The 20,846-nt window shown below is 44.1% G+C and overlaps 1 protein-coding gene across 1 annotated transcript; it reads right to left on the bottom strand.

The window, feature by feature from the left end:
* Positions 1 to 66: 66 nt before the first annotated feature.
* Positions 67 to 19,544, bottom strand: NPC1 (NPC intracellular cholesterol transporter 1). Its single transcript, XM_026035387.1, has 24 exons — positions 19,422 to 19,544; positions 18,154 to 18,260; positions 17,335 to 17,510; positions 16,247 to 16,414; positions 15,409 to 15,658; positions 13,252 to 13,328; positions 12,281 to 12,651; positions 11,704 to 11,930; positions 11,040 to 11,140; positions 9,986 to 10,088; positions 8,874 to 9,063; positions 8,276 to 8,458; positions 7,490 to 7,604; positions 6,519 to 6,646; positions 6,287 to 6,427; positions 5,663 to 5,752; positions 5,362 to 5,552; positions 4,464 to 4,579; positions 3,943 to 4,072; positions 3,560 to 3,760; positions 2,776 to 3,007; positions 2,149 to 2,262; positions 1,113 to 1,275; positions 67 to 522 (listed from the first exon to the last, which is right to left on the bottom strand). The coding sequence occupies exons 4-24, from the start codon at positions 16,410 to 16,412 to the stop codon at positions 440 to 442; spliced, it is 3,372 nt and encodes a 1,123-aa protein (XP_025891172.1). The 5' UTR covers positions 16,413 to 16,414; positions 17,335 to 17,510; positions 18,154 to 18,260; positions 19,422 to 19,544; the 3' UTR covers positions 67 to 439.
* Positions 19,545 to 20,846: the final 1,302 nt, after the last annotated feature.

A 20,846-nucleotide genomic window follows, 5' to 3' on the forward strand; every position in this document is an offset into this window, starting at 1 on the left:
TAGTACTAAAAATATTACAGCTTGTGATGGCTTCCCCCCTAAAAATAGAGACAAATATTGCATTGACCTGCATTTAAAATTAGTGTCAGTGGAATAGCAGTCCATTCTCGTACACATCACCTCAGGTTTGTTGACAAAAGCTCTTCAACTTGCAGTGCAGCTGGTTCAGGTTCCTAGAACAGATGCAACCTCTCGACACCAGAAGTGTTTTAGTCTGGTTAATGCATTTAGTTTTACTAATACTGTTATGTGAGCCACAGGTAGTAGTTCCTGAGTTTAAAGCCAAGTCCAAAGCTGCAGCTTCCAGTTGAACGTGTGCAGGAGTCTGTGCAAGGGTGGTCACAGGGTGACAGTGAGGACACTGCTGCACCCGAGGTCTTAGCCTGAGCTGCGTCTCAGCCGCAGTTTGTGGAGTCCACTGAACACTCTGTTAAAAGGACTAGAAGTAGAGGAGTCTCTCTCGCTCTGTGCCTCTGCTCCTCTCCTGGGCAGCACGAGTTTTAGCTTTATTGACTGATGGGCCTGAGAGAGAGAGAGAGAGAGAGAGGGGTTACTCTGAAGTGTTGGCTTCACTGCAGATACTGTCCAGCCCCCTTCGACAGCGTCACTGTCTCAGCTATTTCAGCAGTCCGGTGGTTGGAGACATCTTAGTTGCAGATGCAACTGCTGACAGCAGCAGCAAGGGCAAGGGGGAACCACCTTCACACACACAACCCCCTTAGTAAGGTCTCAGTCAAGTAGCAGTAGAAGACAGACCTGCACTTGAGAAGCCTCCCCCACATGGCAGTTCAAGTCAGAAAGGACAGGGGTTGGGCCATTCCGACCATAAAGCAGTGGCACCTTTGTCAGTGCAAAGCCGATAACCCCCTAGCAAGGGGTTGCTTCCCCCAGGCCGCCCAGGCACCATGAGCCAGAAGCCCCTGGCACAGCTCTCCTGGGCTGGCATCCCAGCTCCCCGGCTTCCAGCCTCCCCTGGCCACTCCTGCTGTGCTGCAGAGGGAGATGCAGCCGCTGCACGTTGATCTCTGCCCTCCCTTGCCGAGCTCACAGAGCTTCCCCGGGTTGTTGGCTATTTCTGTCTGCAGGGAGCTTTGAAGGCTGTCACATCTTACCTATGTAACTTAACAGGACTGGAAGGAAGATGAGTCCGTGTGTTGCTCCCAGCACCACCATTGCTACGTACATCCTGAAGTAGAATATCTTGAAGATTTGGGATTTGGAAAAAGCCAGTACTACAATTCCTCCAAATTTAGTCAGTGTGATACCACTAAAAACCTGACAAATAAAAAGAGTGTTTTTGTAAGTGCCACAGAGTTTAGTAACCCACTTAAAATTAGATGAACATTTTTAGCAAACACCACATCTACTGGGATCCTCCTACTTCCTTTCCCTGTTAAAACCCTACAGCCCAGTCTAACTCGGGAGGAGTTGGAGATCTATTTTTGGTCCTCATAGAGCTTCACACCTTAAGCCCATGAGATGCTACTAGAAAAAGGCTGTCACTGGCCACACAGAGAAGTTCGGCATTCTTCTATTCCTCCTTCCTCTTGGAAAAGCTTAGGAATTCCACTCTAATCTGTACAGCCACTTAAGTAGAGTCTTGAATCCAGGAAAACAGAGATTAAACCCTTCACTTGAAGCAGCTCAGGCTACAACAAAGTTGTTCGGGGTCAGGCTCTTCTGCTCCAACCCTTGCCAGGCTGCTCATCTTAGTATTAGGCAGTACTTGTCCTCACTTAAAGCCAAAGTCCCATGCTGTCAAAGCCCCAGTGCCACCCTCTATTTGGAATGGCCTTTCTCACTGGCCTCCGGGTACCTGGGAGGCTGGGTTGCACTTAAGCAGTAGTAGTAGAGTTCAAGGACAGTTCTTGCAAGCTGCTGGTTCAGTTAAAGCTCAAGTTTCAGCTGTGCTGTTCTTTACTAACCCAGGATCAAAGTTACACCGGCTTAGCAATGGGAAGTCTTTTGATCACCCTGATTAGCAGAAGCCTACGTTGATCCCCAGGCACTTTACCTGACCTCAGAAAGAAAGAGCAAAGCGTTCCTTTGATCCTTACAAGGGAAGCATCCTTCAGGACGCTGCCACAGTCTCTTTGCAGCCCCAGCCCCAGGCAGTCGTTCCACCGGCGCCGTGCGAGCGCTGCTTACCGAGCTGCCCATGTGAGCGAGGGCTTCTTGTGCGCGCTCCGCTCGGCTGCCCTTGGTGCTGACAGTGAAGGCTCTCGTCACGTGGCTGCAGAACTCCACGGCGATGCCGCAGCTCTGCGGGGCGACACAAGAGGCATCAAACGAGGCAGCGGGAGCTGGCTGCCTTGCTGCCAAGTTCCGAGGCAGGCTTGAACAGCTACACTAGCCTGCAGCAGCGCCCCAGAAGCCCGCAGCAGCGCCCGGGGCTAAAACACCCTGGGACGTTGCAACAGGGTTCAGCATTACCTGCTTACTAGAGGCTTTTAAAAGCTTTCAGGTAGCTTGCAGCCTCCAGCAATGGGCAACAGCACCCAAGTCTAAACTGTAGCACCCCCACTGCTGCTGGGGAGCAGCAGAGACCACCAAGAGGGCAGCTTACTAACGGCTCATCAAGGGTTAACTAGAACTCAAGTTACAGTCACACAAAGCCAAGCTTTCCAGACAGCAGCTAGAAGCAGCAAGAGGCTCTGCTGTTGCTCAGGTCCCTGAGCTTTTAACAGCAAGGCTCTCGTTTCCTGAATGGCACATATTGGATCACAGAGAACCATTCCAGACTTGGAAAAAGAAGAGATGCTCCTGTTGACTTACCATGATGAGATTTACCAATGAAACCGCGTTCAGGCTGATGCCCCACAGCCACATGACCCCAAACATGTTGACGATGATCATCGCAATAGTGGCGGTAACCACAAACGCGGCCCAGATTTCAAAGCCCAGCAGCACAGCTGTCACCAGAAAGATCGATCCCAAGGAGACGCAGAGGTTAAATACGGTGTCATCCACAATTGTCAGGTACTGCTCATAGAAGACATAGAACACGCTGTGGGAAGAACAGGAGTTACGTTAGCCGTTCTGCGCTTCAGGAAGGCGACCAGCAGGTCTCCCACATGCAGCCATGTGCAGCACCTCCAAAGGCAGCCCTGAACTTCAGGATGGTCCCCAATCTCCACCCTCCACATCCAGACTACCACAGGCAACTCTGAAAGCGACTTCAAGCAGTGCCCAAGTTCTGGGCTGCTTAGCTACAGGAAACAGAGGTCTTTAGTATCAAGACTAAGCTGCTGCTTTTAGATTCGCTGCTGTGGAACAGATGAAGCAGCCCCTCCTTTCTAGGGCTCTCCACCAGCAACTCGCTCCCCAGCATCACCCGCAGCAGCCCTGCTGGTAGCCACTTCTCAGCACTACTCAATGAAGACTGTATCTGGAGCAGTTGTGTCCGAATGCGAGTAGCTGCAGACCCCCTGCCACCCCTTCAGTGGCTCCTGGGCTGTTGCTCCGTGGTGGCGAAGCCCAGAAGCGCTGGCCTGTGCTCTGTTCAGCTGCACAGAGCAGGCAGTTGGTCACTACAGCCCGAGGGAGGCAGCGTGCACACCTGTAGGGGAACACCCTGTAGTTCTTCTCTTTGATGCCCATGGTGTCAGTAATGTTCTCCGCTATCATCCGCGCTTTCTTCATAGCGTCAATGAAGTCGGAGGATTTTTTCAGCACAGTGTGGTAGGTCATAAAGTAAGTAGCTCCAACATCAGATTTGTTGTTGATGAGGTTGACAGCAGAGTTATACGCAGCATGTCCTCTACATGAAGGGAGCAAAAACACAAACACCAGGTGTCAATGAGCATGTGCAAACAGACTTGGTAGGAGGTTTACAGACCATCAGTAGCTCTCCAAGCTTCCAGGCAGCCTTGTTTTGTCTGCACGGCCCAGCGGTACCTGACGTACTGCTCTGGAACAGGCTGTGCAGAGCACGGCTCTTACCCTTTGCCACATTTGGGATTAGGGTCGTCGGACAGGAACATAGGCAAGAATTTCATGAAGTCCTCCCCCTGCGGTCTCTGCTTGCCCTCTGGAGTCAGCGGTCGGCAACGAGTGCAGGATGGATCCGTGACTGGAAAAGTAAAGGAGGTCAGGTACAGAATCACCATTTTGTCTTACATTGTGCTCAAACCCATGAAAAAAAGCTTTCACGATAGAAGCACTAGTTCTAGAAGTTCACATTGTAGTTCTGCATGGAACTTGCTACCGTGCTTTTTACCAAAGTAAGGCTGACCAGACAGCAGTTATTCTTGTACTACTGTATTCTTCTGCAGCCAGTACATTACTCTGTCTACAGGCTAAAGACAGATACATTGTTCCGCAGTGAACTGAAGTATCACGTACTCCAGAGGCACAAACTCGCAGTCAGAAAAGCCCCTCCGCTGGCTCACATCATGACCAGGCATGTTGGCCGGGAAGCTCCCGTAAAGCAAACCAGTCCCAGAGCAAGCAGGTGCTGGTACCTGAAGCATTGCAGAATTGTCCAGTGGTGTTGTAGACTCTGCAACAGGATGATTGTGGCTTCACCCAGTCAAAGTAGTCATCAATCCAGGACGATGGAGCATAGCCTATCCTCGTGCTGACAAGAGACACACCAGTTGTCAGGAATCTGGTGTTTCATTCCAGAACACATCCCTTGATCTCAGTGCCAGCTTATTATTCTGCCCCAGCTTCTTCTAGCCCCAGCTCCTTGGTTCTCCTCTAGAGCCCACTGCTCTAGAACCCCTGTCCCAATAAAGTCATCTTTTTGTTGACTACTTGCAATGTTAACAAGAACTTCTTCGCAGCATCCAAGTTCCATAGCCAAATTCCAACTCCCTTTCCCAGGCCCCCCATACTATCCCAGGGACAACTGTTTCCTTTCAGAGGATGTTCTCCTGCAATTGAGAGAAGCAAAACCACTGAACTGCAGGGAAGGGAACGAAGAGAACACTTTCTGCAGCTCTCCACTGCTCTAATCCAGGAGCATCTCCAGATTCTTACTGAGCCTCCACAATTCAGGGAAGAAGCTTTGCTAGGCTAGTTTATCTACCAAGTTTAGAAACTGAACACAAAGGTGGTCTTCTAGGAGAGTTTAGATAGATTATCATGAACTTTTCCTCTCCTCATCCCTGAAGTTTAAACCTCCCAACTCACGCATGATTTGACACATGAACACATCCCCCTGGTCCACATGGCTTTTAGTCTTGTCCTAGTCACAGCTTCTTCCCTCCTGCCTGCCCCAAACCCACAGCAGAAAGCAAACACCACCCAGCGTCACGTGTATCATCAACAGTTGAACCCAAGCTACGCTAAGAGGACAAGTTAACAGTGTGCAGTTAACAAGATTCATGCAACCATATTGAAAACAGAAAAACTTACTAGCTGCTAATTTCTGCAGCACTGAAGACTTGTTGAACAAGTGAATCATTATTACATCCCATTCCACCACACACCATGTTCTGCCCTTCCAAAGAGGTATAGTTGTGCCCTTCTTCTAGAACGAAGTAGACAGGAGGACCTGCATGCAGGTACTTGCTGAGCTGGCTGAAGTAATCCATCACATAGGAGTCCTTAGAGGGAAAGCTTGAGTTAAACTATGGCCTAACACTCAAAGATGTCAGGGTTTCCAGTAATTCAGGAGCTCCAAATTGTTAAGCAAGAACATGATCTGAACACTTACATCTGGCATTGAAAGAGACTGATCCAGGCCAATCTCTACATTGTGCATAACTGCTGTACTGAACGACAGAATGCCCACGAACAAGGCTACCTGCAAAAGAGGAGCATTCATGGAAGTGACAACTCCAGAACAAGTCCGCTAAGCCAGGCTACAGCCCTTTTGGCACAGCTGCATTAAGCATGCAAGTTGCTCTTAGCCCAATGGTGACAGTTACACGCAGCTTTGGGGGCCTCAAAGGCCTCTGTATACATGGACATACACAGACAGCACAGCTGCCTCTAACACCTACCGTAAATAGGGGATTACCTCAAATTAGGTAATTAGGTGCTGCTCTCCAGCAGCAGCAAGGCTATTAACTAATGCAGTGTAAGAGTCAGCACATTCACTCTTTCACATATTGGAAGGCTCAAGGCCCAAGCTGCACAGAGCTGTGTTACTGACAACCAAAGACTCCATACTTACTATAGGTGCCCTGTTGGGCAGAGTTCATTCCAGTAGAAAAGCCAGAAACAAATACCCTTAAGTGACATTTCTACAGACTTTCCTGCAGTACCAGACATTGTGCTCAGGACACTTGTCACTCAAGCGATGACAACTGCGTACTGGTAAACAAAGTGAACTTACTACTATGGGTCTCATCCAGTCCTTAAGCAGATAGGGAGAATACAAGTTTTTGAAGAACAAAAACAAGATGCTCTCAGATCTCTGGACTTGACTCATTTCTTCTTCGCCTTTGATGCAACACAGAATATCCAGTCTATTCCTCTGGAAAGAGACCCCAAAGAACACCAAATTGAGTGCAGCTCCTGGGAGATCCCAGCCCTCTTCCACTGTAGGTGGATGCATTTGCACTTACCTCTTGACGCTTAATATCCAACCCTAGGAGACTTATGAAGCAGGTGACCTGGAGAATGAAGTCTATGAACACAGCCATTCCAGCAAAAAGAGAGAACGTGCGAACCGCTGGCATGGTCGAGAGCGTCCCTAAAGGAAAGGGGACAGTTTAAGCAAGTCCCCTCCTCTGCTGGAGAATCTGGGCTGCTCTATTTATCCTACATGAACATCTTTTAGAGAGTGCTCCTCCTAGCAGGAGGCCTCCCCCTTTCCCTGCACCAAGGCAAGAGGAAAGCCAAGCCACCTAGGTAAGACTGCCATTGTTGATCTGTTGGTCAGGATTAAGACTGTGCGAAGGACTAAACTAGCTGAAGACATTCCCCATCTCCAGAGTCAGTCGCATGCAGGCTGCATAAGGCACTAGTTAGGGAGCGCAGTGGAGCAAGACTTCAGCCCAGCAAGCTGCCAGCCAGCACGAGCGGAACGGGGGCAGCGACGCTCCACGGAGGCTACTTGATACAGAGCTCTGAGTTCTGCCTGAGGAGCTCCAGCACGTGATCTGCTTGTAACAGCTGCTGCAAGCAGGCAAGGGCAGCCTCCATAGTCAGCCAAGTCAGACATAGCAGCATCTTTTAATGCAGTTACAAGACGACTGTGACGTAGGAGCCCCTATCTCCTCACATTTACTGTGTTCCTAATGTGAAAGTTAGAGGTGTCTGTCACCACAATTATACAAAGCTTGGAACTGCTGAGCAGGAACTTGACAGAAGTGGAATTTGGACCTCATATACAATGTGTATATGGCTTCATATTGCACCAGTCATTGCACCAGTTTCTGAACAAAGACCTATGACAGTCTATCCATAAGATCATAACATCAATAAAAATGCACTAAGCTGAACTTGCTCTATAAAGATCTATTATTTATACTTCTTCATATTTGTTCTTATAACATGCAGATACGATAAGCCTCAAGTGTTGCAGAGGTCTTACCTAGAAAGAATGCCACCGTCTCAGACAGAGACGACAGGAACATACTAGGTGCCACGTCTCCCAGAATTCTGCCAATCTGTTTATCCAGAGTTTCACCCTGAAGACGCTCATCTCTCTGTTAAAGCAGCAATTTGTTAGAGCTCAGCATCATGGAAGGTCGAATTTTTAGAGATGTACACAACAGTTGAACATTCAAAGTCATCTTCCATAGTTTCAGCGCTGTTAACATGAATTCAGTATACAAAAGTTCTCTGGTTCAAGAGCAGCATGAGCTTCCCCCCTTCCCTTGCTGCTGTATTTTGAGTTAAGTGTAAAGCAAGTTCAGCGTTTCAGACTGAACCACTAAAATGCTAGAAGCAGAACTTATTTTCTGGTTGTTAGTCTGAGTAATAAGTTTCCTAATCTGACAAATATTAGTATCAACAGTCTCATGGACTAAACAACCTTTAGACTACACTAGTAACTTCAGTGCACTATGAGCACAAGTAAAAAGCAGGACTTCTATACTTTGGTAGCTGTACTAGTCACTTGTGCACCATATAATATGAACCATAGAACCAGTAAAGTGAGCTTGGTATCAACCAGCAGTTGAGAACATGCAGCATTTTTGTTTTCAGAGACACCCATCTAGTGTTGGCTCTCCTCTTGAGCAGGATTGGATATCCAGTGAGAATCCAGAGCTGCTCAGACTGGGCCAAGCAGCAAAACGCACAGGACTCTGCTCTAAAACAAGAGTCCTCTGAAGTGAAACATACCTTTAAACAAACCACACAGAAGAGTAAATACCTGAAGTGTCTGGACTATAATGAAAATGTTGTCCACCCCAACAGCCAGCACCAAGAAGGGAATGACTTCTATCACAATTAGTGTCAGTGGGATTCCGAAGTAGCTGAAAATGCCCAGAGAACAAGCCACTGAGCTCAGTACAATCAGGATGCCGGCAATGCCCAGGGAGATCTTTGAATCCACCTGAAGGGACATAGTAACGACCATCAATCAATATCACCTAAGGGACATTACAGGAAACATTAAGTGCATCATTCATTTTAGTGAAGTTGGTAAAAAGCTTACTTTATCTGCCTCTTTTAAGAAGCTAGGATATGCAAAATACTGAAGTTACAAACCTTAAACCTCCAAGCTAACTGCAAGTCTTAAGCAAAGATCAACCTAGCCATTATTTATAAGCACAAATAAGCAAAATGAAGCAGCATGGACAGAAGCCAGGAGAAGCAAGGTGGTACAAGCAGGTGGCTTGACCTCACTGTTCCAAAACAAGACTGGAAATAAGAGTTTACTGCAACCATATTTAAGAGCCTTTTAAACAGAGGAGAGCTCCTCAGCAAGCTGCTACGCCAGGTTAGAAGTATGAGCACTGCAAACATACCAGAAGTCTTCTACAGCTCTGGATGTGTCCCAAAGCTATGGAGATGTACAAAAACATTACAATATAGCTTATGGCAACAGTGCCAACATCACTGTTGCTTTCACGGTTGATCTCATCTTCAATACTCCGTTCAGAAGAAAAGGCAATACTTAAGTTTGGATTATCATAGTTCTTCACAAAGTTAATAAACCTAAAGGAAAAAAAAAAAAAAAGAAAATTCACACTTTAAAGACTGAAGTTAGGGTGAAGTTACAGACACTGGGAAGGTGTTAACTTTGCAGCAGAAAGCACATTCCAGTCACCCATGCGAGTCCCACCCCATCCTCCAGTTACTTTAGCTCTGGAGCCTACATGAGAGATGTTGGCTATACACCCTTAGCATGCGACTCCAAGCACTGGAATTGCTCTCCACACGGGCACACTTCACATTTCTACTTTTAGAGAGGATGCACAACTGCAGTCTTCCACAGAACCACGTTTAGAAGTTCACAGTACAGAAAGTACTAGGAGTCACTAGTTCATAGACCTTATTACAGTTCCCTGGACTTCAGGGTAACTTGCAACACAGGTAGATACTAGAAAGTCTGAGGCTGAGCACAAGCCTAGAGTTACACAGCTTGTCTGGTTCCATCTGAGCCATCAACCCTTTAAGACAGTGCAGCCTTACTCAAGCTGAGTGGCTTTTATGATTCTCCCTTGGAAGACTGGGGGGGGAGTATTTTTTTATTTTTTTATTTTTTTTTAAACACTGACAGTGCAAAAGATGCAGAACACTGTACCTTCTGTAAGGGTAACAGTCCAGCAGACTGAAATAAATTCTAAGTGCTGAGAGACCACACAAAAGCCCAAGTTAGCCACAAGTATCTGACATGCCTTCTCAGCAAGTACTCCTAAACTAGAGATTTTATTTGGGTTAGTGACTATCTCCTGAAGAGGACAAGGTGTGTGAAAGTAGAAGTCTTCTGACCAGCATAATCAGCACCACTTCTCAAAACAGCTCTACAGATGTACTGGAAAATGGTAAGCAAAGGCATTTCACTTGTCTGTGTTTAAAGTAAGATTATTCTAAATACTGCCACATGCACTTGAGACTCCAAAAAAAACACACTTACTCTTTTTCCCACGCCAAAACTTTCATTAACTTTCTTGAGTCATTGTAGTAATTGTTGACAGGAAACGTAATAACAAGAGCAGTAGCATTGTTATAGTTTTCATCTGAAAAGCAGTCAAAAGATGCCAGGCAGTACGAAATAAAGTTTACATACATTCTAGCATATGCAAGTGCAATTATGTTTAAAGGAGTATTGTCCTAAGCAATCCCAACATCACATTTCCATTTAATACAGCCTATTTGAGGACCTGAACACAATTAAATGCATGAATTTAATAGTAGTATGAGTTGATAAGCACTCCAGATTGTATTCTGAGGTAGTCATTCATTCACTCTTTGCCAAGCCTGCAGCATCCCACTATTAACAAGTCTCAAGCTGTCACACAGTTAGACAAGGGGCTACTATACAGCTAGTAGTTAGAATTTTCAACTCAGAGGAAACCACATCCTGTTTCTCAAACACACTGTGCCTCTTGTGCACTTGGCTTGGCCTCAGAGCATGAAGCCTGCAGTTGGCAGAAGTGTTTGCTTTCAATAGATGTTCTATCATGCTTCAGTTCTGCACATCTGCCAAGTCCTGTTATTGATAAGTTGCTTCATCAAAAAATCTACTTTCAGGAGACAACTGGGGAAGTATTTCCTCTGTAAACACCTTAGTCTTATCCACTTTGTTCAACTACAGCGACCTTTGAAAATCAGAGATCTATTCACATCCTACCACACAAGCTTGAGATTTTTCTCTGCAGTCTGGCAAAGACTAGATCATTCAGCAAGCCCGAAGCAGACTGAATACAAGTTAAACAGCTGTTCAGTAAGTATGGACAACAAGTATGTTTCACTAACAGGCTGTTTGTATTTAACATTTCTATAGTTATCTGCCTGTTTTCAGTATGTTGATAGTAGTAAAAAGCTAAACATCCTTGCTTTCTGAAAGTTTGCAAGAACTCCAGAAAACATTTTGTTAAACAACCATGTGAAGGGAGGGGGGGGAAGGGAAGAGAAAGACATTGTAATACAACCTATATGTGCTCTCAAAATTTCATTTAATCACCTACCATCATATCCTCCCAACACCAACCACGGAAAGACAGGCCCACCAAATGTTCCTAAGCAGGGATCGTGAAGCAAGCTTGTGTCATTCAGTGATGCTGGAGCCCTAGAGAGATACCACCAAGAACACGCTTGTCAATTTATGCTTGACAGTCGAGGCATAGAAGTCACAGAGAAAATAGACAAACAGTGAAACAGTGAACAAACAGCACCTTAACCGGCAGCAGGGCAATAAGAAAGTTTCTAGCGAGACATTTCTCTTGTGCTACATTCACTAAGAATTTAGAGTTCAGTTGGGCAGAAGCTACAAATGGCTTTGGAAACTACTGAGAAATGGTCTCCAAAACTGTCCTCAGCCCAAGAGCAATGAACCATACATCTTACATACTACCCATACATCTTACAGACCAGATCTCTACTGCTCAGAAGGGGTTAGGGAAAACCATGTTTATGGCAAGCCACAGCCAAAGCCTGCATCAAGCCAAGCTTAACCTGCAATCTGATTGAAGGGCAACACCTACTTAAGTACCGTGACAGAAACGCACACTATTACTTCTCTACTTCGCATAACTGCAAGTTTAGTTGGCAGTTAGGGGTTCAAAGAGACTAATTAGCAGTTTTTAGCAGACCAAAGAGCCCTGTTTCGAACGGAACAGCCGCTCTGCTTACCGAACGCAGTACAAGAAGTGAGTGTGGTAATCGGCATAGACGTAGAGCTCATCACCAACAGAGTGGTTCAGAACAGAGTAACTGTTCTGGAAGTAGTTGAGTACACTCAGTATAGTGCAGTTGCTGTTGTAGGGAGCAAGAGGAGCCAGGCAAATGTCTTTCAGCATGACAGTCTCATTGTCAAAAGAAGCAGTTATGTTCACAATCGCATCCTGCAAGTCCAGCACCTGAAAGCAAGCGATACTACGGTTAGAGAGCAGAAAATATTTCTCCTGCAAGACAGGCTTCTAAATGGAGAGCGTGGCCCTGGCAGTATCCCAGGGCAAAGGCATATTTCAATAAAATCTCATAAGTCATTATTATTTTAGCATTTACAGCAGGGAGACTTGATAGAACTTGCAAGTCAAGTTCTGACTTTTAGCAGAGAAGGTCAAAAAACCCCTAAATTTTCCAGAAAAGAGGTACTCCAAGAACTATGATTTTAACAATTATTTTGAAGGACACATCACATAACAGACGGAAGCCAACTCTGACTTTACTAAATACATTTGGATCTTTGTCCTAGGAAGACTCTTACCTGCTGGAGAATCTCTTTGGTAAGTGGAGGCCCAAAAGGCACATCTGCTCCCGATGGGTACGGTGAGTAAATTTCTGGCTGGCTGTTTGGGGCTTGAATAATAAGTTGTTCGGTACGAAAGAAAGGCCCAAAGTGTGTGTCAAAATACTCCTTTTCCTTGCGTGCTTGGCTGCTTGGGGCTGACCAGAGGTCTACAGGGTTTGTGGTTAATTTAACATACAAGAGGCCTGAAGAGCACATGACAATGAAGATCACAGAGAAGAGAATAACGGGGCGTGGATTCCTGACGCAGAAAGCCCCCCACGATGTGAACGTTGTCCTTAAAACATTCTCAAATCTTTCACCAAGCCTTTCACCACAGGTAATCTTTCCTGTAGGGAAAATAAACACACTTGAGCAGTCAGTCTAACAGCACTTTCCCAAAGCCCATTAAAAGGCCGCGATCTTAGTCTAGCTCTATTTATAGTTAGCACCAGCAGGTGTCTGTAGTGCTGCTATCAGACCCAGACATTGATCCTTGAATGAGGTCAGAAGGCAGACAGCCCCAAGCAGGGGAGGCATTTCCCTTCCTGGGCAAGCTTGTGAAAAGTAGTCACAACAAATAAAAGGCAGGAAGCAAGCCAAGAGGCACGCACGCACCCAAGGGCCTTGTTACCTCAGCTGTGACAAGCTTATCTGCAGTTCTTGTACAGCATGGAGAGCACAGCTTAAGGTATCTTAGCTTTGATTAGACACAAATGAGTCATAACATGATTAACTTGATTACAGCATCTTGTTGTCCCACGGAAGCACCTAGACCCACAGACTGCACATCCTGGCTAAATAGGACTGGGTACTGCTCCATAAAACAAGGCAGAGACAGGCTAGGACACTGAAGTAAAGCACTATAAGAACCGACTAGAGGGACTTGTAAAGCTGAAGCTTGAGTCTGTCCACAGGACAGATACCTGTTACTCTGATGCCAGACATACCATTATCATTATGAGCATTCACAGCAAAGGCTATATTGCTGTCGATAGGTGTATATTCCGAGACAAAGTGCCGCCTCCTGAAAAAGAAGAAAGGTTGTTACCTGCTCTTAAATGCAAAACACTTTTTCAGAGCAGAAAAACAATCAAGTGCAGTGCTAGGAACAAGTTTATATTTCACTCTGCGGAATGTATCTTTTTTCCCAACCCCTTTTCACTCAAGAACTCCAGTTTCTTGAATCCTTTAGAACAAGTCATGGCCTTGCCCTTTGACTTGACAATCTTTCCAACTTTAGATTAACAATATATTTCTCTACAGAAAGTTTAAGCACTTTAGAATGTTAGCTATATGTACTGTTAACACTACTTTTAAACAGACCTTAATTTAGATTTGGTCAATGAAGTCAAACATGTCAATTACAGATGTTTTTCCAAACATTAAACTGCTAAGTACAGTTACATGTACTTAGTGGGGATGAAGCGGGGATGAGAGAGAGGGAACTAGAGCCTTCTCTCCATCTTGAGGGAACCTTAGTGTTACAAGTGTTCTGTATTTGTAACTTAATATACATTCTGCTAAAATAGATGATACAGTTTCTACAGCTCCCCATGGTAATCTAACCAAGGATGTCCAAATTATGGGCTAGGAACATTTAACACCCTTGCAAGTCCTGTTTAAGGAGTATTTCACAGTATTCTTCACAACTGGAGAGCCTCTTCACTCCAGGATTATCAATCCCCTGAATCAATTCTGTTCAGAGCTTTCCCATGAAATATTTCATTTTCACTCAGACTGGAGGAAATGATAACAAAAGATCTTTCACTAACTACTATCAAGGCCCTAAATTATGGTTAAGTCTATTGTCGGCAGGGTGTTCCAGGAAAAAAAAATACAAAATAAGTCTGCTACCTATAGAGTGACAATGCTAAAGTTCGGGTACCACATTCCAGCTTCACTATACATGCTGCACAGCAAGATTACTGGACAAGGCTGCTGAACAAGCCATGAATTCACATTGCACCCACTATCTTTGTTCACATAGTTCATTATGCAATTTAAATTCCAGGTCTCAACTGAAGAGTAAAGCTGAAGTGAAAAGCACTGTCCTATTTAGGAACATCAGCTAGAAGCTGCCTCTGGAAAGCACTATAAGGGTGGCTAGCACTCCCACACCCCATCTTTTTATATCTAGTTGTTTGTATCACCACTAGAAAGCACTGCTCAGCGCATACGTCTGTTTGCCAAGGGATACTTTACAAAAGGCTATGAACTTCTGGAAGCTCAGCTTTTGTTTTAGCTTTCAGAAGAAAATGGGGACAAGTTCTGAGTCAATATGCAACAGAACAGCAACTGTTTCATTACTAGTATTAGTCTATATCTGCATTACTGTTAGTCTGCAGGAAGACAATGTTAGAATTGTGCATCTGACAGTCAATCCTGCTCCCTGCAGTCTCGTATCTTTAAGTCTCCCTCAGCAGTTCACCCCACCACATCTCCTGACTAAGAATGGTGGGCTGTAGTACTTTGTTCCATGTGGAACAACCAAGTAAAGAAGGTTTTCCTGGAACACTCTGTGGTAAAGAGACCCTTCCATACTGGAGTTTTCCAGCTTGCTCCAATTAAGGAACAGGGAGTTTAAGGAAGACAGGACTGCCTGTTTTTTTTGGGTGGGGCGTTAAAAAAAACACCTGCTCATATAGATTTACAGATTCTCTTTTGTTAGCAGATGACTCTTCAAGCAGGTTTGGGTTCACAAAAACAAGTGTACAAAACTCCTTTAAGAAACCTGAAAGGTTTCACAGAAACCACCACATCCAGGGCAGCACACCTTATTACAAAGGCTTTATGTCAGTGAGATAAGGGACTCGATGCAGTTTCTTGACTTTCACATACTCTCAAGTTCATACTTCTTCTAAGAAGTCCATTTATAAAGTTGATCTTGCAACTACACAAGCTACAGAGACTATACGTCAACTAAACTTTTACACTCACTTTTGGCAACTTGCTGTTAGCGTTAGAGTCTTATTTATAGGGAGTGCTATCTGTCCCAGAAAATCCCAGGATTTTCAGGTGGGAGGCTCTAGGTAGGCATGCATTCATGCCCTGGGCAGAGCAAGGTTGACAAGTTACTTCTAGAGCTCAGCATTTTCAATGCTTACCTGTAGCACCAGACACCAAAGACAAGTGCAAAAAACATCAGTAGAAATCCCATGTAGGAGATCCACATGATGACGTACATAGCATCCAAACCAAACAAAAGCCATGGAGCAGGGGGTGGCGGTGGCTCAGGTTTTGGGCCACAGACAATCGAACAGTCCTGACAGCCACATGGTCCAGTTGCATCATCCACAGACTCATTACAGCCTTTCGTAGCATTGTTCATAGGATTCATTCCATGGACAGGAATATCTAAAATAAGTGAATCACAAGTTGCAAAGCCATTTGGCTACAGAGTAGAAATCTTTATCTCCACAGCAGGTTTCCCAGCACAGCAAACAACATCCCCCTTTCCATCTTCCTCCAAAGCCATTAAATTTAGCAAGAGCTTGAGGGAGAGGTTTCTGTAACCTTGAAGGCCTTTAGGAAACACTCCTGGTCATTACACATTTCCACATGAGTTAAGCACTCGCTAAAACAGTTTTTGCTACTCTTAGCACTAAGTCAGTCATTGCTTTTTCCACACAGGTGCCAAGTTGTATGCTAACCTCAGACATCTGAGTTTTCAATACAAACCTCCTACTTTTTCCAATCTTTTTCCACACTGTCTGTTGAGATAGTGAAGCAGCTAACAGTCCCCTTCAAAAAGGATTCCAAGAGGTCAGGGTACTACTTCAATTTTATAAAGCAAACAAACTACTAATTTGTCACTCAGTGAGTTTTAGAAAGCTGCAGAAAGCAGCTTGTTGATGATGGAGTTCTGTTTAACAAGTTAGTATATCAGCTATAGCACACTCCTCTGACAGCAGCTTCACAGGCAAGAACAATCCAGTTTCTTACCCGAGAAGACAGGAATGATGTTGAAAGGAGTCTGTCCATTGTCCTTATTAAACATGTACTCAATCCAGTTGGTAGCATTGCAGTCCTTGGCATCCTTCCCACACAGCAGCCCCAGGGCTTTATCGTTACTTGACGGAGCTTCCACATCTTTACAGGCATTATACATTGCTAGGAAGAACGCAGTAAGGTAAGATTTAGACCAAAAGCCTAACTTAAGGGAGCATTTGGAGCTTGGGAAACAAATAGACTCATTCAGAGAGTTTAAAGAACAGAATGTCTCTCTCTCTCTCAAGAGGAGAGCCTGGGCTGGTGAAATACAGCTTTCATTTCAGCCATAGTATTCAGTGGTGCAACTCCATAACAGCTCAGTGCAAGCAGGCTAGCTGAACCTGTGCTGCACTAGAGTTGACCCTGTTAGGAAGGGGAACAGCACCTAATCTAACAGCTTTAAGTTTTGATTTCCAATTAAGGATTACTGTACAAGACGCATAAGGACTGAATTAATGCTTTCAGGTTATATTCTCATTTTACAGATGTCAGTTTGCCCTTTCAAAAAAAAAAGGGTTTGAACTGACAAGGGACTAAAGGAGCCCATTTCATAACGAGTGAGCGTATCTTTTAAGATCTGCAGTGTATTGTGTGCTAAAGTGTCACTGCCTGTTGGACAACTTCAGTATCAGGTAGGAGGCTTTGGATGTGCAGAGCAGCTTTTGGATATGTTGGCAGCTTTCCCCCTCTCCCTCCCTCATTCTTTTATTTCAAGTCTCAGACTTCAAAAAGTCTGTCAGTCTTTCAAATTAGTTCAGCAGACTCCCAATCTCAGCGAGGCCTTCAAAAACACTGCTATAAAGACACTCATGTGTTATCTCCTACACAGGGATCACTTACTATTCTAGCAGTTTTAAGGGGGAAAACCTACCAGCATCTATGCGATGCCTTAAACTTCAAGCAACAGTCACTGGAGCACCATTTTCCCTCTTCCAATCCTGTCAAGGAGACTGGACACACTCTTCGGCTACCTTGGTGATAACAGCTCAGGTGATCAGAGCTTTAACAACACTTGCTACATTAACCCTATGTTTTCTTACCATTGGCAAAGCGTTCTCCAACGAAGTACTGCAGCTCTGTGATGCTTGTTTTGTTCTCTTTTTCAATTGGATCATAGTAAGGTTGGGTGCTCGTAACATTCAGAAAGTCAGACTGATTTGGACTGCAAGTCAGCTCACAGAAGAGGTTAATTAAATTATAAAAACACGATGGACATCTGGGGAAAGAAGTCAAAGGAACAGTCAGATTAACTTAAAGATACAAAGCACATCACATTTGACCTTCACAGAAATGCTGATACTGTTGATAAAAGTGACAGAACAAAAACACTGCAGTCTTGCAGGTTACTTTTAATTAGCTATACTTGGTGTTTAAAAAAAAAGAAAAGGTTGAATACTCAGTACTAGCACCAGCATCACTCCCTAGATAAATACTGTCTGTCCAAAGCAAGTTTTATTAACTTGTTGGCCTTCCATAACTGCTGCCAGCATAAAGACTGCTGACTGGTATCACAGGAGTCAAATTAAGGCTCTTATATTTTAGTGCCATTTCAGAACAGACTACTAGAATCAGAGAGCCTAAACAGTGCTTTATTCCACCCTTTGCTGGAGACTTCTTTACAAATAAATACAGTACCCTGAGACAAACTGTGCTGGATTTATACTTCCAACTAACTCAATGGTAAGTGGTTGTTCCTGGAGTTAAAGCCTCCCACTATGAAGGAGGAAGTCTCAAGAGTTCTCCCCAGTAAATTTCCCTTTAAGCAAAGTTGTTACTTCTCCAGCCTACTCAAACATACGCAGCCTCATAAGAAAACACATTATGTTCCAAAGCTCTAGTCGTTCACTCATTCACCATACCTGGAGAGAAACTGCAGAGGGAGCTGCAAGTTATTTTTCAAAGTCTGAAGCTGAGGAACATCACAGCAAGTGCTAACATTGCCGTAGAACAAACCTGGACACAGTTCCTTAAATAGAAACAAAATTAGGATAAGGAAGGGATGTGAAGAAAAGTACACTTAACTTTCAAAGCTTATTACAGTTATGGCTTCTGCTTCAGCATATTTCAGAAGGTAGCAGTAGTTGTTGCAGGAGATGCATAAGGAGAGCTTTTCTAAGGTGAAATTCTTGCAGAATAAGGGGAAGAACTGTTCTACTTCAAAGCACAACTTCCTTTTACAAAGTTCCTTCAAATGAGCTCTAGTCAGAGTCCCTATACACGGTATTATACACAGTATTGAAGAGCCTATTAGCAATAGAACACATGCTTATCCAAATGGAAAATATTTATGGAGATTATCTAGAATCTGTACGAAGGGTAACAGATTCTAGAAGTCACAGAAGACAATCCACTAATCAAAATCATGAAGTAGCTGGAAGAGCTTTTCACATTTAGTTTATAAAAGCAACAATTTTAAACAAATTTAAGAACTGTTTATCAGGTCTTCTAAAAGAGTGCACTGCACTCAGCTCGCTGTGTTTAAGCTACTGCTGGTGGCAGCCAAAGCTACCACTTAATTCTATAGTTGCTTCAAGACTGCCATCTGCCAGGAAGAAAGCCTGGCAATAGGATCCCATAGTGCACAAATGACAAACCATTTTCACTTCAGTTTTGTTCGCTTTGACACTTAAGTGCAAATACAACAATAAACCAAGTTCTCACACTAAAAAAAGCTAAACAGGGGAGTTAATTTTGTCCAGGGTCACTCCATTTGAGTGATCTGTAGATGTCAGCAGGTAGTAATACCATCCCAAGTACAGAAGAGAGCTAGAACATTCCTCCAACAACAGAAAATACCTAGCTTTAACCCTGCACTTCAGAGATCAAAAGGGCAAAGCTATTTAGCAAGAAATGAGTCAGTGTGAAAGAGTCTTAAACACAATCTGACTAAAGAACATCCAAAACAGTGAAAAACATGCAGGGATGCATCACCCTTCACTTGGTGATAGCATATACCTTCATTTGAAGTTATGTTCATGAAAAGTCTGTAAAAGACATCATGTTTAGGCTGAAGAAAACACAAAGTATAGTGCAAGTCCACCAGTACTCAATACTGGTCTCTAAAGTAAAAAGGGATTTTTTTTTTAAAACATTTTTTTTTAGTAGCAAGCCTCCAGCAGCAGCTTACCTGAACTAAGTCATAGCCATCCTTTGGGAGCGGTATCGGTGGTCCATTATAAGCACAGTTGTATCTCTTGTCTCCAAATGCAATTCCACACTCCCCATACCAGACGCAAAACTGTGGAAATACCTAATCAACACGAGACAACTGATTAGCTGCAATGAATGGCTGCCAGGATTGAGAAACTCAGTGCTAACGTTTCAGAGGCATTTATGATCCAGACTAGACCAAGCAGCTAGGGATCGAGTATTTGCAAGCAATTTATTGCTAATTTGAAACACCAGTAATCTATATTACTATACAAACCTCATTAAGTATGAGTTTCTAACATGGCATACACCCTTACTATTATGATGAGCTCTGCTTTCCACTTCTCTTTGCCTAACCTAGCGACCGGAGGTGCATTGTATGGCTAAGATAAAGGGCTCATGGGTTATTCAAAGAACTAAATCAAGACTTAAAGAGCATCTCCAGTACAAGGCAACACAGAAAGTATTTTGTCTATGCAAGAATTCACATATAAAGTGTGGACTAAATTGCCATTTTATAGTGCGCCTAGTCAGTGTGCAGACAGGACTGCTTATACTCAGTACTGCAGCTCTCCTTGCCACCTCTTAGGCCTTTCTGTAGGTCCACTTATTCAGCAGGACAGATTTCAAAAGTAGCATAATTCTGCTTTAGAGCCCCTGTTCTAGTGAACAGCTCATCCCTTCACCACAGAGTTTCCTGTAATGTTACTAACTCAAGATGGCCTTTCCAAGAGTGCTTTAGAAAACGGCCAAAAAAAAAGGCTGGTTTAGGTGCAGAGTAACAAGGTTCTGACATCTCACTTTAAAGATGAGTAAGCCCCAAGACTACCAACACTGACATGTTCCCAAACTGATCCTCTACTAGTTATGGACAAAGAAAACAGAAATTGAAAGAAGACACCCACAATTCTGAACTACAGTGATTTCTTCTAAAAGTTTAAACACTTAGGGAACCATGCAATAACAAAAATTGGCTTACAGCAGAAGTTTTAATACAACTCCAAGGTTTTGCTAAGCACCAGGCTTGCAGGCAGAATGCAGACTGCACAAGCATCCACAGTGTTTCTGCAAGCCATGATCAGAAGATTGCCTGATACTGTTTAATGAAAACTGACCTATTTTTATCCTCTGAACAGCCTTGATTAGTATTTGTAGCAACACCACATGCTTTCACTGCAAGGACAAAGTACTTTGCTTTATGTTTGACCATGACTAAGTTTACCGACCAGAGGGACATGAAAGGCTCTATTCACAACCTAACAGCTACCCAAAACTACAACTGCTCCAACAATATCTACTTTTGTGTCTAATAGTACCAACAATTCTTTAAGAAGCACATTGGGACAGAAGCTGAGTCACCAATTTATCTGAACTTGTTAGAATTACTTCCTTATATCTTAGC

Source organism: Nothoprocta perdicaria, unplaced genomic scaffold (genome assembly GCF_003342845.1).
Source record: "Nothoprocta perdicaria isolate Ctin4 unplaced genomic scaffold, notPer1 scaffold_16, whole genome shotgun sequence".
Lineage (NCBI taxonomy): Eukaryota > Metazoa > Chordata > Aves > Tinamiformes > Tinamidae > Nothoprocta > Nothoprocta perdicaria.

What these genes read in the sequence shown, in the direction of transcription:
- NPC1 (XM_026035387.1), bottom strand. Translation starts at nt 16,412, where the DNA reads ATGTATAATGCCTGTAAAGATGTGGAAGCTCCGTCAAGTAACGATAAA. An exon ending in CCAAAGAGATTCTCCAGCAG is followed by an intron (nt 11,931 to 12,280) that starts GTAAGAGTCTTC and finishes GCTTGCTTTCAG; the next exon opens with GTGCTGGACTTGCAGGATGC. An exon ending in TCGCTCACATGGGCAGCTCG is followed by an intron (nt 1,276 to 2,148) that starts GTAAGCAGCGCT and finishes TTTATTTGTCAG; the next exon opens with GTTTTTAGTGGTATCACACT.